This window comes from Crocuta crocuta, unplaced genomic scaffold (assembly GCF_008692635.1).
Source record: "Crocuta crocuta isolate KB4526 unplaced genomic scaffold, BGI_CrCroc_1.0 scaffold160, whole genome shotgun sequence".
Taxonomy (NCBI): Eukaryota; Metazoa; Chordata; class Mammalia; order Carnivora; family Hyaenidae; genus Crocuta; species Crocuta crocuta.
In genome coordinates, this window is record NW_027527591.1 from 3,116,179 (window position 1) to 3,134,124 (window position 17,946).

The 17,946-nt window shown below is 32.7% G+C and overlaps 1 protein-coding gene across 2 annotated transcripts in view; it reads left to right on the forward strand.

Annotated features, from left to right (window-relative positions):
• The window catches only part of KANSL1L (KAT8 regulatory NSL complex subunit 1 like), a 124,544-nt gene that overhangs the window by 29,478 nt on the left and 77,120 nt on the right, over positions 1–17,946 (forward strand). For both annotated transcript variants that reach the window (XM_077771000.1, XM_077771007.1), the window contains exons 3-4: positions 2,031–2,228; positions 6,808–6,929. In XM_077771000.1, the coding sequence (XP_077627126.1) occupies positions 2,031–2,228; positions 6,808–6,929 (320 nt within the window). The remainder of the gene's footprint in view (positions 1–2,030; positions 2,229–6,807; positions 6,930–17,946) is intronic.

Genomic DNA, 17,946 nt, shown 5'->3' on the forward strand with positions numbered 1-17,946 from the left:
AGTTTAAGGGAAAAAAAAATAGGTTATGAACTTGATTACAGAGGTCTACCTGGTTGAATTTTTAAAATACTACTTTTCATTAAACTAAATGTAGCAAGTTCCCTACTTCTAATAAGATAGTATTCTAAAGGTTTGAAAATTGACCTTTTGAAATTCAGGATCAGTTTTTCCATATGTACAAGATTATTAGTAAGGGTTATAAAAACAGGATAGTACACAGCAGCCTGACTCATAAAATAATCAAACCAATGGGAATTATAGATAAATTTATATGATGAAAAGTTGTATTTATTTTGCAAGCAGATACTATTGAAAAATCTAGTGAGACACTTTTACAGATTTTGAATGGACATTTCAGATACTTTCAGTCAAGAGCTTTTGAGATTGATGATACTATATCTAGTGTACTTTAACTTGAAAAATAACAAATGAAACAAAAATTTTTAAAAAATGTATTTGTTCAGATTTCTTGATAGCCATATCTGTGCATTCTAGGAAAATAGTTATTGAGATAGGATTAACAATTGGATCTCCTTCTCTTTATAAAAGCTACTAGCACTGTTAGAAGTATAGTTTAAAAAGAAATAACTTATTTGTTATTTTACTACACATCAGTGATAATATATTACTACAAAATAATAAAATGTATATTTGATACCTGAATATGTTTATGCTAAAGTGATATATTCTCCAAATTATGGTGTAAATAATAACTATCCATATGTAACATTTTAATTTATAGGCTGTTTCCATCCTATAAATAGCACTTATACATTATATAAGCTAGCCTATACATTTTTAAAATTTCCATCGTGAAATATCATACACTTATATTAGTGTTTCAGTTGACTTTATATTACAAGAATATAATATTTTAGCCACATAGACATTTAATGCTTTTCTAACTAGCCTATTAAGAGCTTCTTGGCATTTTGCAAAACAACTCTGTGTGTGTGTGTGTGTGTGTGTGGTGTGTGTATACACACACACAACCATTATACATATATATATGTGTATACATATATACAACCATATATACATACATTTTATATATACATATATACACACACACACATTTATACATTATGTGAAAATATATATTATTCTTTGCGGGGGGGATATGGTAGAAGTGGTAGGGAGGGAAAAAGTTTTACAGTGAGAACTGATTATGAAACTGTTAAGATCATATCTGTGCATTCTTTTCCCCCCTTTCTCTTCTGTCTTCATTGCCATTGAGGGCCCTAAGGGTGAGAACAGTTGGAGTGAAGAATCTGGGGAATATGGGAGAATATTTAGCAAGCCATTTGTGAGTAAGTTTATGTGCATGTGTGAATGGTAGGCAGGGAGGACTGAGGCAGCTAGATCCCTACTCTTTTTTCTAGTTACTTACATTTCAGAAATGCCACATCACAGTTGAAAACTTGTGTCATTATTATTCATTCATCTACCTAGTAAGCAACAGTTTGGCCTGGATTACTTTTTCTCAATAGTGCAGTCCTGCCCTTTGTTGCTGGCTGGCAGCAGCAAAGTCGGAACTCCTTAGAGTGCTCGGAAAGAAGTTGGTACGGTCAGAATATTATCTGGATGTTTGTAAGTTGGGTATTTTAATTTATGAAACTTGGAGTACTCAAATATAAAACTCAAATGGAAACGCTAGTGACTAAAATACTCGAAGATTGTCTCAGGAAGTGTTCCAAATTTCAGTGTGAGATATTAATACTGTACATATAAGCCTTTATTTTTAAATGTGCCATGCTTTTTAGTGCTAATAACTAAAACCAATAAGAAGAAAAATAATTGCATATATACAATTTATGACAATATCACAAACCTAACCCTTAAGACATACATGTTATTTAGCCACACATTTTTTAAATCAGCCAAGTTTTTACAGTTAGACTGTACTTTGAAGTGTGCTTTCTGATTTCTAAGCAGTAATGAGAAGCATGGTTTCATGTTCTTTGTAAAATTAAAGTTGATTTAGCAGTCAATTTGTTTTCATTTCATCTCTGTAATTGTTGTTTGTCTAGGGGATAGTGATCCTGGAAGAATGTCAGCTTCCAAAAGACATTCTGAAAAAACAAATACAGTTTGCTGACCAAGCGGCTTCATTAAATATGACAGGGAATCCCCAGATTCCCCAAGAGAGTCAAGATCCTTTGCCAGAACAAGATTTTGAAATGTCACCAAGTAGCCCTACACTTCTTCTTCGCAACATAGAAAAACAGGTAATGTGAAGTAAGAGTAAGATGGCAGTGGCATGAAATGACTTTTAATCAACGTTATGAACTCTTCAAATAAACTCTGTATGCTTGGGATATTGGTTATTAAAGTTTGCCATTTGACATTAAATACAATTAAAATATTTAATATCTGACTAGTCTCTCTTACAATATTGATAGAATTAAGATTATTTACATATTGTATGTAAAGTATTAGTACATAGCCATAGGATGATAACTCATTTATGCAAGGATTGGAAAATCATTTTTCTAACAAAATTGCCCATCATTGGACTTTTTTTTCCAAGGGAAAAGAGGAGTGATACCACTTAATAGATCTGAATGGTTGCTTGATCAATTTATTGATAGAGTGTTTTAATGAAAATTACCAGAATATGAATTCTTCCATTAAAAAAAGGTCATGTACTACATGGCAGTGAGAAAGAATGAAATCTGGCCATGTGTAGCAACATGGATGGAACTTCAGGGTGTTATGCTGAGCGAAATAAGTCAGGCAGAGAAGGACAGATATCATATGTCTGCATATATAGGAGGATTAGGAGGAACTTAATGGAGGACCATGGGGGAGAAGAAGGGGAAAAATACTGGGGGAGAGGGAGGGAGGCAAACCATGAGAGACTCTTGAATGCCGAGAACAAATTGAGAGCAGATGGGGTGGGGGGAGGTGAAGGGGTATGATGGGCATGGAGGAGGGCACTTGTGGGAATGAGCACTGGGTGTTATATGGAAACCAACTTAACAATAAACTATTTATTAAAAAAAAAAAGGGTCATGTAAATAAATGGCAAACTAGTCCCTAACAAATTACTTTGATTCTAAAGCCTTTCTTGGGGCGCCTGGGTGGCTCAGTTGGTTAAGCTTCCGACTTCAGATCATGATCTCACGGTTCGTGGGTTTGAGCCCCACGTTGGGCTCTGTGCTGACAGCTCAGAACCTAGAGCCTTCTTCAGATTCTGTGTCTCCCTCTGTCTCTGCCTCTCCCTGCCTCAAGCTCAGTCTCTCTCTGTCTCAAAAATAAGTAACCATTAAAAACAAAAAGTTAAAGCCTTTTCTGATAATTATATTCTATTATGGTTGACTCTAGAAATCTTATTATTCTGCCCTGTATCTATCTTTGAAACCATACCATTTATTTTTATTTAGACTTTGGTGGCTTTTGAATAAATCTGACTTTCTAGGAGTCTGTTAACTTGCAGCCAATCTGAATCTGCTGAATACCCAGTTGGGATCACAGCTGCATGATTACCTTGTTCTAGTGGGTATATGGATTCATACTGGCCCACATCTAATTTTTCTAGGTTTTTCTGACATAATACTGTGAAATAATTTAGTATTAGGTTACTCCTATTTTATTTCCTGTAAATCAGGGTATGGCACAATGCCTCTCCCCCTATATTTATTAAATTTACAGTTGCCTGGAGTTTTCCTTAATTGCATAATTGCATAATCAAAATACTTTTATATTTTGTAATTCAGAAAGTTATTTTCTGGTCATTTGATATTAAATTGGAATGAACTTTACCATATTGGTGGTGTTTTCAATAGTGTTGGTTATGTTTCCACTTCTCTCTTTTTTCCTCCTCATCCCATAGGATCACTACCCTTTCAGTTTGGCCATAATTATTTCTCACTCCAGAATAATGTATTTGCTTGACAGTCAGGTCTTCTATTTTTTTTTTTTTTTAATCCTTAAGGTCATTATTTATCCTTTGAAAAGAGATTTTATTATATTTTTTCTTTCTCCTTAGCACCAATTTGTTTTGTTAGACCTGAGTTAATATCAGAATGGGCTAATTTACAGGATCCAGTGTGAAATGAAATTACATAGCTCTTTATTAAAAGCAATTGTGAAGAGTTTTAAGTCAGTAACAGCAAAGCATTAAGCAAGCATGGGAGCCTTCTGAGTGCAGCCCTGTGTGACTGCTCAGGTTGCTCACCCATGAAGTTGACCCCGGGCATCACATGTTTACTTTTGGTCCCATTGTTGACAGGAGTGCCAGAGGCTTTGGAAGAGAAGGGGATCAGGAGTTGTGACAACAATGGTAATGGCTTTAGGTATAGGGAGAGTAGAGGAGCCAAAGGATACAGAAAGTGATAGCAGCAATCTCTTGTAGGGGTGATTTGCAAATTGCCTATGAACAGGTCATTTGCTCTCCAAAGATATGCTAATCATGTTTTCATAGGCCAATTAAAAATATGGTTTTCAAATGCTGCTGAAGAGGGTTGAGAATTAAGTGGCAGGCCTGGCAACCCTGACACTACACACGTTTTTCTTCAGATAACCTGTTGGTATATAATTGTTTGTTGACCATAGTGGACCTTGAATATAGATCAGGTATTGATGACTTACTTGAATTAATTTTATTAGAGAAATGTTTGTTTCCTCAAACAAAATTTATGTATCTCACAACAGTGAAAGAGTTAGCAATTAAAATACAAAAGCACTATTAAGTTGTACACTGATATGCATAACTCATTGTTCTATAGTATTAATGTATACTTGCATTATTAGATAATGTGTTTTATTCATAAAAGGTAACTTTATTTTAGAATTTTAGTTAATTTAAAATAAATTTCAGACTGGTGTAATTACATTAAAAATCCTGTTATTCAATAGCTAGTAAGTGTTTTAACTTTGAATTGGTTAGTTTTTATTTTCAGAGTTTAAATTATGCCTCTCTTAATTTTACTTTTTTCTCATTTTTATTATGAATTTCCTATCCCAAACATGGACTCAGATATTTGTGGTTTTCTTGGGCTGGATTGAGTTGGTTGTTATGCTATTCTTCTGAGCCAATTATTCACACATAACTAACCGGTTACCTCCAGGAGCTTAGAAGATTTTTAATGATATTTTTGGCAGTGGAACAATGAGAAGAGTGTATCAGTGTTTTGGACTGAAAAATATGGGATACTTTATAATTTTCTTTATATGATTAAACTCACGAGTGCTTACCAAGTGGATAAAGACTATTTGTATTGATTTTGAAAATGAGCTTTAATTGAAAAACGAGTGCTAATTTTTAAAATGAAGTCATTAGGTATGTATTACTTTTTAAGAAAATAAATGGTAAAAACACTTCAGGGTCTTTTTCAGAGATTTTTTGAAGAATTCAAATATTAGATTTAGTTCTGTCATATTCTTTAATCTCATTATTTCTAATAGCATGTCATTAGTTTCATACAAATGAAAAATTTTAAATAATTATTTTATATGCCCCTCTATTTTATAATGGAATATCTGTCAGTTAATAAAAATGGTGACATGGGTCTACATATTTAAAAAAATAAAATAATACATTAGTAAGTGAGAAAACCAGGTTTTAGAAAATTAATGTGACACGATTAAATTAGAACTCTGTGTATGTGTGTGTGTGTATGTTTGCATGTTGTATATGCACACATATACTCAGAAAACTTAGTCCAGAGGGATGGATATATACCAAGATATTAGCAGTGTTTTTCCTCTGTGAAATATGAATGCAGGTGACTTTCTTTTCCCTTTTTAAGCCCCTCTTTACTTCCCTTTTTTCTACAATAAGCACAGATTACATATGTAATGAAAATAGTTGTCATTCTTTTTTTTTTTTTTAAATGTTTTATTTATTGCTGAGAGAGAGAGAGAGACGGTGTGAGCAGGGGAGGGTCAGAGAGAGGGGGACACAGAATCTGAAGCAGCCTCCAGGCTCCGAGCCATTACCACAGAGCCCGATGCGGGGCTTGAACCCACGAACTGTGAGATCGTGACCTGAGCTGAAGTTGGACACTTAACCGACTGAGCCACCCAGGCGACCCTGTCATTCTTTTATAGAAATGATGATAGCCTGTGATGTGGCCTGTGTTTATTGTAATTGTTTTAGGTTATGGTTTTAGAATAATTTAATATTTATTACATATTAAAAATATATTATGTATATTTAAGTGTGGTATAAGAGTCAATGAAAGTTCGGAGTACCTAAAAAAAACCCTGATATTTTTTAATTAGGAAAAATATTGAGAAACAGTGTGGAATTGGATTCAAGCCTGAATTTGTATCCTAGTTCCATTTCTTACCAACTTTCTAATCCTTGCTCAAAGATTCAATTTCCTCAGCTGTAATTGATTGTAATAATAGGAATGTCAGCAGTTCTAATACTAGTTACTTGGCAGGTTAATTGTAAAGATTAGAAATGATCTATGTTTAGTCCTTTGTATAGTACCTGGCATATAGTAGGCACTTAATAAATTATAGCTATGATTTTGTTATTATTAATTTGGCTGCCTCAAAGGAAATATTATGTAGATGCAATTAGCTAAATTCAAATGTTTTAAGGGGATAGGATAAGTAGATAAATGATCTGTAACAAAAACAGGTATAGTAAAGGAGTACTTTAAAATGGAGACTTACTTATAATAAATGGAAAAATTAGTAGTGGTAGAAATCATCTGTAAATTAAAATATTTACTGAAATATAAGCATTTACTTGTTTCATGAAAATTCAAGCATTTAGTAGGGTCTAAAGGTATGAGACTTAACTCGCATGTCTTGCTTAGCAGTAGTAAACGGTTACTTGTTTTCTTGCAGAGTGCACAGTTGACGGAGATCATCAACAGTCTGATTGCCCCTCTCAACTTATCCCCAACTTCATCACCCCTATCCTCCAAATCCTGTAGCCATAAATGTCTAGCGAATGGCATTTCCAGGAGGTATGTATCAGCGAGAAAGCTTGACTTCTAAATTTGGCTTTGCTGATTTTATTTTATTTTTTGATCTTTGAAGTAGTATAGCTGCTTTTTTCTTCTTATTTAAGCAGTATTAGAGTACAATCAATAGAACATGGATACATTTTTAGATAACATCAAACTTATATAAGTAAGATTATTGTAAACCTGAGAATGAGGGAGAAAGTTTCCCAGGATATTTAATGTTTCTGAAAAAGAAAAACAGTGATACCATTTGTTAAAGAAATACTCTTTATTTAACACACCTTCCATTTTGTACATTTTCAATTCTGTGGTTCCATTTGGCCCTTCCAATGCATTAGAAAAAAGACCCTAGATACATTTTGGGCACAGAAGATGGATAGATCTCATCCACAAAATTCAGTTTAAGTTTCATTTAATTATTCTGTATCTCAGATTTTATAAGGAAAAAATTTTTTCTGAATGTAATTAATATAAAAATTCCTATAATTATTAACAATTTACTATGATATATCAGCAGATACACACTTACATATACATGAGGAATCATAATTCTTTTTTGGGAACAGCTTTTGTTCTCTTTTATTTCCCTTATTTTTATCTTTTAAAGATTCAATTAGAATTAAAGATGCTAGTAGAATATTATTTTGTGTGTACATCTAATTTTTTTCAAATAAAATTGTAATGTGGGTCCCTTTAACTACCATAGAGGACTGAGTATAATTTAGTATCGGGAAATATTTGTATTAATAATTACATGAGATATTGTTGAAATTTGTTTTAATATAGCATGAAAGGAAAATTTGTACCACAGTAAAAATAATGCAAAGTAGCCATCACATTCTTAATGAGATTAGTGGATATTAACTGAGTCTTAAATATAATGTTATTCGGGTTTATTTCTCATTTGTTATTTTGAAAATCTAATTTTTGATACTTTACTTCATTTGCGTGGGGTCTTTTATTCATTGTGTTACAGAAAAAAGTTCTTCTATTGGTTTTGCTTTATTTTTTGTTGATTTTATATATTCTTTATTATCATTGATGATTCACTTTGAAAGCAAATATTCTCACATATTGTGTAGGACAACTCTGATATCTTCATTTATGAGAACATATGCTAATTAAGGAAGTTATAATTATAAAAACACAAAGTCATAATTACAAGTTGAGCCATTAAACATCATTAAATTGATGTGCAAACATTGATTTGTGGCCACAACCATTTTAGGTAACATTTGTTTACCTAACTAGTTATTACATTATTACATAAATGTGCATGTGTGTGCATATTTTTATTTTGATGTACTTGCCCATATTTTTGGTTATTCGTTCACATAGCATATTTCATAACTATTTGCTGTATGTCACATAGTCAAAGTTCTAGGTTACAAAGATAAAGAAGATGAGGTCTCTACTTTTAGCTAACTTGTAGTCTCATAGGTGAAACATAGTTATTTAAAATATGTAGTAATAAAGGAATTGGGTGAAGTTGTTTGAATATTTTATTTTAATAGCTGTTATAGTTGAAAAGATAGCTAGCTCATTAAAGATACGTGGTTCCAAATGAAAGAGGTGTAACATTGGCTTTATTTACTAAATCATGGTACTTTTTCAATACTGTCTACTAATAGTTCAGAGGTTCTTGTAGAAATCTGCTAGTAATTGCCATCTTCCTGATCTCAGGTATTTATTCCTATAAATTAATTGGAAAGTTTATTTTTGAAAGTTTAGGACAGGGTTGGGGGGGAAACTATGAAAGGGGAAAAAAAGTTTATAACAGGTTCAAAACCTACTTAAATTCTTTGTTTGATAGATTTAAGACCAGATTAAAGTTTGTTCTCCAACTTTTTGAAGTATGCTGATATGTAAGTGTTTTAATGAATTTTATTAATTTTACTAAATCATTTATTTTCGGCAATAATCAACATTTTTTTCAAAATGTTTTCTCTATAATATGAGTTCCTTTCAAAAAGCATTCTCACATTTGTTGTCAAAATCTATTTCTCATGAAGAAAAGATTTTCTAACATTTGCTAGAAAATGTAATATAGCCTCCTTTCATTTAAAGAGAAGGTGAGCAAATTTAGAATATTAAAGTTTTTGTTTAAAATGTATAATTTATATTTAAGTTTATTAACTATTTTTAAATGCTTTGTTCCCACATAACCAGCAAACTGGTGTGTGAAACGAGATTTGGGGGATACTTCTGCTTTCATTAAAATTTTTGTAAAAATCCTGTTCATGATAAATATATACCATAATACACAAGTCTATTTAACCAGGGACACAGAAATTGGAATATGTTGCAGATAAGAGAGTAATAACTCTGAAAGAAAAGTAGAAAATTTTGAGGATTTGTGGTTGTTGTTTCAACATGCCAAAGGGAGATAGTGAAAAATGTCTCTTGACTTTGTCAGTTATAAATTGAGACCTTGCTGAGGTAGTGTAGTGTAGTGGCATGATGGAGACACATAACAGCGGGCTAGTAAGAGAATTGGAGATGAAGTACAATGGAGTCAAGATTACACTTTCAAAATTGCTGACTGTAAAGGCTAAAATAAAATGGATGTATAAGGTCAAGAAAGGTATTTTTGTTTTTAATTGGAAGAAATGTAAGTACCTTATTAAAATGAAGGACAAGAGCTAGAAATGGTAACTGTAGAAATACATATCATAAAGTTATGGAGGGGACTTTATAACAGGTGGAAATACACCTGTTCCTGGAGAGTGTCATGACGGAGATTAAAATGGATGTAACCACAGTTGTTTAAAAAGTGACTAGCCAAGTTAAGAGTGGGAAAGGGAGCTGTTGGGAGTTAGTTAAAGCTTTGGATAGACATTGACCAGTCAAATATTTTCTCTTCTCTCCATTTCCCTTTCTGCTTCTTTTTCTTTTTTTTTGTAACATGAACAGACTGGAGAATGATGTTTTGTGGTTTCTAAGTTGTTGTGGTGTTTTTTTTTTTTAACCCTTTAACTATATTGCAAAAGATACATAATTGATATTTGTAAAACTAGTTAAAAATTTAAAAGCATTCTGTAATTTAACTTTTTATAAAATAAGCAAATGCATAATAGTGAAAATCTGTAAATTTAACAGATTATTTTAGTACTCATATTTGAGAATATTATGATAGATTTTGAAAATTAATTGGAGACACATTTTTATATTACAGTAATACATGGAAAAGCTTTGGTTTAAAGATATCTGTATGGAAGGAAGGTGAAATGTATCTATTTATAAGCCTTTTGATCCTGGGAGTAAATAAATGTCAAATGAGGCCTAAATTTAGTTCTTGTATCTTTGCCATTTTTCAGCATTGTTGTTTTTTCTTCACATGTAAATGTAAAAAAAAAAAAACTTTAAAAATCAAAGGTTTTCAAAAATAAGGAATTTAATGTTTTTCAGATTTGACTCAACTAGAAAGCATTTTCTGAAAATGTCCCTATTAACCATATAAATACTAGTCATTTTATGTATTTAAGTAAATACAAAGATAAGAAAATTAATCATTTGAATAAGAGTTTTTAAAATCCTGATTAAACATACATAAAATAGAACTTACGATTGTAACCATTTTTATGTTTAATGGCAGTTAAGTACATTCACAGTGTTGTGCAATAGTCACCATCATCCATCTCCAGAACTTTTTTTCATCTTTCTAAACTGAATCTCCATACCCATTAAACAGTAACTCCTCATTCTTCCTTCTTTCCATTCCTTGGCAACCACCATTCTACTTTGTTTCTCTGTGAATTTGACTACTGCAGGTGTCTCACATAGTCCTACAGTATTTGTCCTTTTGTGACTGGGTTATTTCACTTAGCATAGGGTCACCAAGTTTCATCCAGATTGTAGCATGTGTCAGCATTTCCTTTTTAAGGTTGAATAATATTCTATTTTATGTTTAGAATACTTTCTTTTGCTTCATTGATCCCTGGGTGAACATATGGGTTGCTTCCACCTTTTGGTTATTGTGAAAAATGCTGCTATGAACATGAGTATTCAAATATGTGTTTGAGTCCTTCCTTTTTCTTTTCCTTTCTTTTTGTTTGACTCCTTGTTTTTAATTTTTTGGACATATATGCAGAAGTAGAATTTGTTGGGATTGAGTATTTTATTATTTGTTTTGAAAATTAGAAATTAGTGAATGTTAATGATCTTTCTGAACCAAAAGCTAAGAAAAAGAAAGAAACCAGAAACGTAAGCATAGCTCAGCATCTACTTTTGTCTGAGGACAAATCCTGACAAAATTGAGTTTTGATAGCTTTGTGAGAGAATAAAGAGAAATCAAAGCCAAGTCAAAAATCAAGTGAAGTTTTAATAGCTTGTGAGAAGAAGATAAATCAAAGCCTTGCCTCTGGGAGGGAGATGAAATGAAATCCTCCTCCATGGGTTACAGCCTCAAAGTAAATGGAGGAAAACTTTCCTCTTCCCCACATAGGACACCATGGGGGAGAGTTGCCTTAGTCCTGAACAAAACAGAAACAAAACAAAACTTCTCTATCTGTAAGATAGCCTGACCATCGTAGGGACTTGCAAATTGATTTTCAGTTCAAATTTCCATTAATGAGTCAACCAAGAAATCCCTACTTTAAAATGGTTTTGGAATGGGTCATACTACAGAGTAGTTGGCAGAGGCAAGTGTAGATTCTCTCTGGCAGACTCCTCTTTCTTAGCCCCCGGAAGTCCTTAGGAATAATTTTTCAAAGCAGTGATCAGCACATAGTTAAATATAATCAAATGTGTATGAGATCAATAGGAGGAAGAAAGAAAATAACAGCAAAAACAGATACACAGTTCTCAGATACCAGAATTATCAACCCTGATTATTTTTAGAAAATAGTGCTACTTCTGATTTTAGAAATAAAAGATAGGCTTGAAAATATCTGCAGGGAAGAAACAATAAAAGTTACCTAGCAGTTTGAAAGAGGTCCAAATAAAACTTCTGAAAAATACTAAAATTAAAAGCTAAGTAAGTGTTGGGGCACCTGGGTGGCTCAGACAGGTAAGTGTCCAACTTTGGCTCAGGTCTTCATCTCATGGTTTGTGGGTTCAAGCTGCATTGGGCTCTGTGCGGGCAACTCAGAGCCTGGATCCTGCTTTGGATTCTGTGCCTCCCTCTGTCTGCCCCTCCCCTACTCTCTGTCTGTCTGTCTGCCTCTCTCTCTCTCAAAAATAAATAAGTATTTTAAAAAATTTAAAATAATAAGTAAGGTTGGCAACATTGACACAATCGAAGAGAGAACATATAACAGAAGATAGATTAGAAGAAAAATTCCAGATTGTAGGAAAAGAAATAAAACTATAGGAAATAAAGAAGAGTCATTTAAACAAGTGAAACATATTGAGCAAGTCTAATGTCAGACCTAATTGGAGACCTGAAGATGAGATGGAGAATGGAGCAGAAGCAATATTTGGTTGAAAAATTACCTGATCTGATGAATAATACCAGATTAGAAAGCCAAACACAGATTCTTGAGCAGGACAAATAAAAAGAAATCTGTCCATAGAAACAGAGAAAATGGGGGAAAAACAAAGACAAGTGGAACATTTAAAAGCAAAAGTGGAGGGGAAGGGGGAATGGAGGAAGACATCACCTTGACTGAAGCACAGTTTGACTAACAGCTGACTTCTCAAGGGTAACAAGAACCACAGTGCAGTGGAATGGGATCTTCAGTGAGTTGAAAGAAAAATAACTGCCTAGAAATTCTATACCCAGAGAAAACATCTTTAAAGTCTGAGTGTAAAACACAAATGTTCTCAGACAAGTCAAAACTGAAGAGTATGTCACTAATAAATTCTAATTATAGTGAGAACCATAAAGGGTGTGCATCACGCAGTGGAAAGTGATGATCCTAGAGGAGTAACTGGAGCTGTAAGAGGCAATGAAGAACAAATGAAATGGTAAAGGGTTATATGGGTATATTTAAACAAACAATAGTAAAACGTCTTGTGGGGCCAGAAAAAGGCGATGACAACAATAGCATGCAGGTCAGGAGGAAGGTAAATGGTTTGAAGTTGTTCTCAAGTCCTTGAATTATTGAGAGAACTGGTAGAAGTACTGATTCTGATTTAACTTTTTATCTTTCTATGCTAAATATGAAGAGGAAGTCCACGTGGTGGGGGAGAAGGCTTCATAGGTGCCAGTAATGTTCCATTTCTTGGCCTGAGTGGTCATTATGGACAGTGGAGGATTAGGTGAGGCATTGCTTCATATTAATAAGTTAAACATAAGATAAACATTTTATGTATTTATCTATAGGTAACATATTTCACAATCAAAACGTTCAGAAAAATGGGATGCAAAGGATATACTTTAAAAAGGATAAATAGAAAACACAGCCATAATAGGTTTAAAAAACCAATTAAAAGATTTTTTAATGTTTGTTATTTTTGAGAGAGCATGAGTGAGGAAGGAGCAGAGAGAGAGAGGGACACAGAATCTGAAGCAGGCTTCAGGCTCTGATTTGTCAGCACAGAGCCTGATGCTGGGCTTGGACCCATGAACCATGAAATCATGAGCCAAAGTCAGGCACTTACTCCAAGAATGATCCAGTTAATTGCTTTTATAATCCTTGTCCTTTAGCTATCAAATCTGTCTTTATCTAGGATGTCCATTCTTTTAAATGAAAGCATTCATACATACTTGTGGAAAGCAGATGAAGAATGGCTTTTAAAAAAAGGACATGTAGCTGTAGTGTATCTTTAATTGTCCTTCTGATCTGAAAAGTACTCTTATGGACACTTGTGAATTTTGAGGTAAATACTCAAATGTGTAAATTAATACAAATGTCAGACCTAATAATAGCAGGATAATAATAGGAAGTTGCAAAATACAGATATAGGCAAAAGGTACACTTAAAAGTGATAGGAAATTTGGTAATTTACTATGGTAAATAATATATGTTTATACTTCTTAAAAGTCATAATGGTGCCTAAATATTTATAACCTCTCTACTCCAAAAATTTTATAAAATCTTAACCAACAGTTAGCCATTATTCAGTTTCCACTCCTACCCAATTTTTACAGTCATGTTATCTTAAAAGGTACATGTTAGTCTATTAAAATGTAGTATACCACAAAACAGATCACTGAGAATTAAGTGTATGTCTTGCAGTAAACAAATTAAATATTGGGAGATAGTACATGATTGTATGAGAAGTAAATAAGATAGTACATACAGAAGTCTTATATCAATGCCTGGCACATGAGAAACAGCCAAATGTTAACCATTGGTATTTTTATGTAAAGACATATTATGTATGTTAAAACTGTATATTAAATTTATAAGTAGTCTGTTATGTCTTTTATTTCCTGGCATTATACTAGTCATTGATTTAGAAGTATCCTTTCTTTTTTAAAAAAAGTACTTCAAAGTGGCCTGAGTTATTATAAGGATTTTAAGGCATATGTAAGGCCACCTGTCACTGAACATTCATCATATAGATACTGGAAATCAGATATACCATCTGTTTCTCCATCATGTCTCTTGGGAAGATAGAAGTTCCTGTCCTACCTTTGGTTGGCCTGGTGGGTATGGTACCCTGTAATTAAACCAAGAACTTGAAAATTCAGGGTAAACACAGAGTTGAGTTTTATTCTCAACTTACATAAAACATACCTTCTCAAAAGACCATCTTGGGACATTTAATCTCTCCCCTCCACATAAAAAAGTTTTAACTTGTATTCATTTTTAACCACTTAATAGTACTTTTTATAATTTAGTTGTTTTGGGGGTAACCTGTGGTTATAAGAGTCTAGAGTATACATTTTTATATATTCTTTTTGTTTTAGATATTTTGTGACCTTGAGCAAGTCAGCTAATCTCTTTATATCTCATTTCTTTATCTTTAAATTTACTGGGACACAACTATTCATAAAGTAGTTTCCAGTACTAATATTTTTCAATTAAATGTTTATTTTTATGGAATTCTATTTTTTTGAAATAAATGAACAATAAAAACAAAGATTTCAACACAGCCTAAAATGTGTGTTTTTGGCACATGACTTTTGTGGTTTGCTTTGAATGTAATCATTTTATGCTAGCTTATATATCAAGAGATGTAGTGAGTACAGACAAATTATTCAACATATCTTAAAAGCATAATCTAGAAGTTATTATGAAAGAGGTACTCAGGACCGTAGGAGGAATGAGGGCTCTACTTAAGTGCTAGAAACTTTGAAATAAACCAAGAATTGTTTAAGTAAAATTTATTGCATATTACCTTTCTTGGATGATACTGAAGTTAATTTAGTTTTTCTTTGATAACTCAGGCTCAGGACTATGACCACATTCTCAGGGACTATGTAAAAGAATTCATTTAATAGTTAACAGAATACCTACTGAGTGACCTCATTGTGCTAGTCATTGAATTGGGCATTAGGGATACACATTGAGTAAAAATACATGTGGTCTCTGTCCTCATGGTATAGACTCCAGTTGAAGAAAAATGCCATCAACCAAATAATCACTCAAATAAATGCATAATTTTAAACTCTGATCGAGTGCTATGAGAAAACTCGTTGTTAAGGATATACCTTTGGAATCAGACAAATCTGAGCTCAGTCCCAACTCTGCCATTTGGTAGCATTGTGATCTTGGGCAACTTTGTAAATCACAGTTCAGATGAGAACAGTCTGCTTCCTGGATTGTTGTGAGGATCAAATGAAATAACAAGTGTGACATTATTTTGCTTTGTTTTTGTTTTTACTATTTATCTTTTTGGATGAGAAAATATAAGCTCAGTGAAAGCAGGAATTTTTTAGTCTGACTTATTAACTACTATTTTCCTAGAATCTAGCTCAGTAAGAGTCACATAATAGGCGGAACAGATGTTTGTTAAATGTCTTTCAAGATTTCTTGCAGGTAATCAACATTCCATAAAGAAGTATTTTGTACTTATTTGTCTTTTACCTCCATAGTCAGATTGATGTTTTAGTTATTGCTCTCATGGCTATCGCCTGTAGTTCTGTTTCTTCTCATCTAACTTAACTCTGGACTACAAAATCATATAACCAAAATGGTAGAAATATTGAAAAGAGACATTTCTTGGTAAGAAAGAATGCCTCTCCTAACAGTAACAGGAGTGAACTTCTGTGAGGTTTTTTGGTTATTTGAAAAGCTTTTGTGATTTCATCCATGTTTTATATACTTGGGGTGCCAAGTAAGCTCATAAATGAAGTATTACATTTCTTCTAATAAGGCATACTTACTCTAGCTTTACATCACATTATATCATAATTTTTGTATATAATTAGGTTAGAAGAAACTCAAGTTTTGAATTTTTAAATGTTGGCCACCTATTCTGTTTATTAATTTTTAGTGGATCACATAGAACTAGCTCATTGTTTGATACAAGTTTTAAAAGCTATTTCAGTTCATTTTTATAATATCCTACTAAACTGTTCTCTCACAATGTCTAAAGTAAATTCACTTGGTTAATTATTTTCCAGACTACCTGTTTGCCCACTTGTTATTCATTTATTGCCAACCCCCACCTCTTATTTAATGGCAGTATCTCCCAGAAGTTAGAATTGTTTTTTTAGCTTTATTAATCTTGGCAGCAGGGTATGAGATGAGTCACCAGGAACTGAGCAACTGAAAAGATTGAGTCTTGAAACAAATGAAGCATTACATTTTATCATCATCAGAGATAGTTATTAGTTTTTAGTTCTCATACTCTAAAATGAAGATAAAATGCTGTAAATGGATCCTTGTTTACCCCATGGGGTATTATCTCTGAGAAAGTAAATTTCTATTTGAAGTAATGTCTAGATTTTTATTATCGTTATTGTTGCTTCTTTTTGCCTTAATGAGACCCAGAACATGATATGAAATTAAATTCCAATGAATCATTGCCATGCTATTCATTTCCACTAATGGTAATTATCTCATGAAATGCAACCATTCTTTCTAATTGAGTATCATAATTGAAAAACTGCAGTAAAACTGGCAAACTAATTACATAGAAAGTAATTCTTTTATTCTTATAGTATCTTCAGTAGTTCTCAGAAGAAAACCCTCTGAGCTGCATATTCTAGGCTGATATTTTCAACATGTTTTTGGATTCATATGAACAACACATTATCATATTAGCTAAATGTGTATAACATCAATAAGGAAATAAAATTTCCCAGCTGTGTTTTTAAAGAATGCCAGTAGAAATTATTTTCTTTGGTAAAAACATTTCTTTCCCCTTTTTACCTGTAAGTCTAAAACCTAATGTTACAGGGAATATATGATATCCCAGGAAAATAAAATTTCCCAGCTGTGTTTTTTAAGTAATGCCAGTAGGAATTATTTTCTTTTGTAAAAATTGTTCATTCCCCTTTTCACCTCTAAGTCCAAAACCCAACGTTACAGGGAATGCTTAAGTAAATTATGTTATAACCAGTGGATGGAATATCATGTAAGTATGTTAAAAAAAAAATCATATGGTAACATACTTATTTTAGAATGTTAAGCGGAAGAATCAGGATACCAAAACCATTGTATAGAAACATTTCTCTCATAGAAAAAAGACTTCAAGGATATAAACCAAAATTTTAATGAAAGCTGTATTTGTGATTAGTTGATGAGATTTTGAAAAATATTTTCAACTTTTTATTTCCAAATTTTCCATTAAAATGAAAAATAGTAATTAGTAAAACAGAGTCTCCATTTCAAACGTTAAAACAAATTACATGTCAGAAAAACAGCTGAGATTATATTGACAAATCTGAACTGTATCTCCTACCCAAACTATAGATTATCTAGAAATGTCTCACTTCTCACACATGGAGACATTGGCCTCTTAGTCTCTTTGCCTTAATGCTTCAAAAAGTACCACTTGAGAGGCGCTGTTGGGTTCTGCACTAGCAGCAGAGCTTGCTTGCTTGGGATTCTGTCTCTCCCTCTCTCTGTGCCCCTCCCTTACTCACAAACTCAAGCTCAGGCTCTCTCTCTGTCTCTCCCTCCCTCCCCTACTCTCTCTCAAGAATAAACTAAAAAAAAAAAAAAAAAAAAAAAAAAAA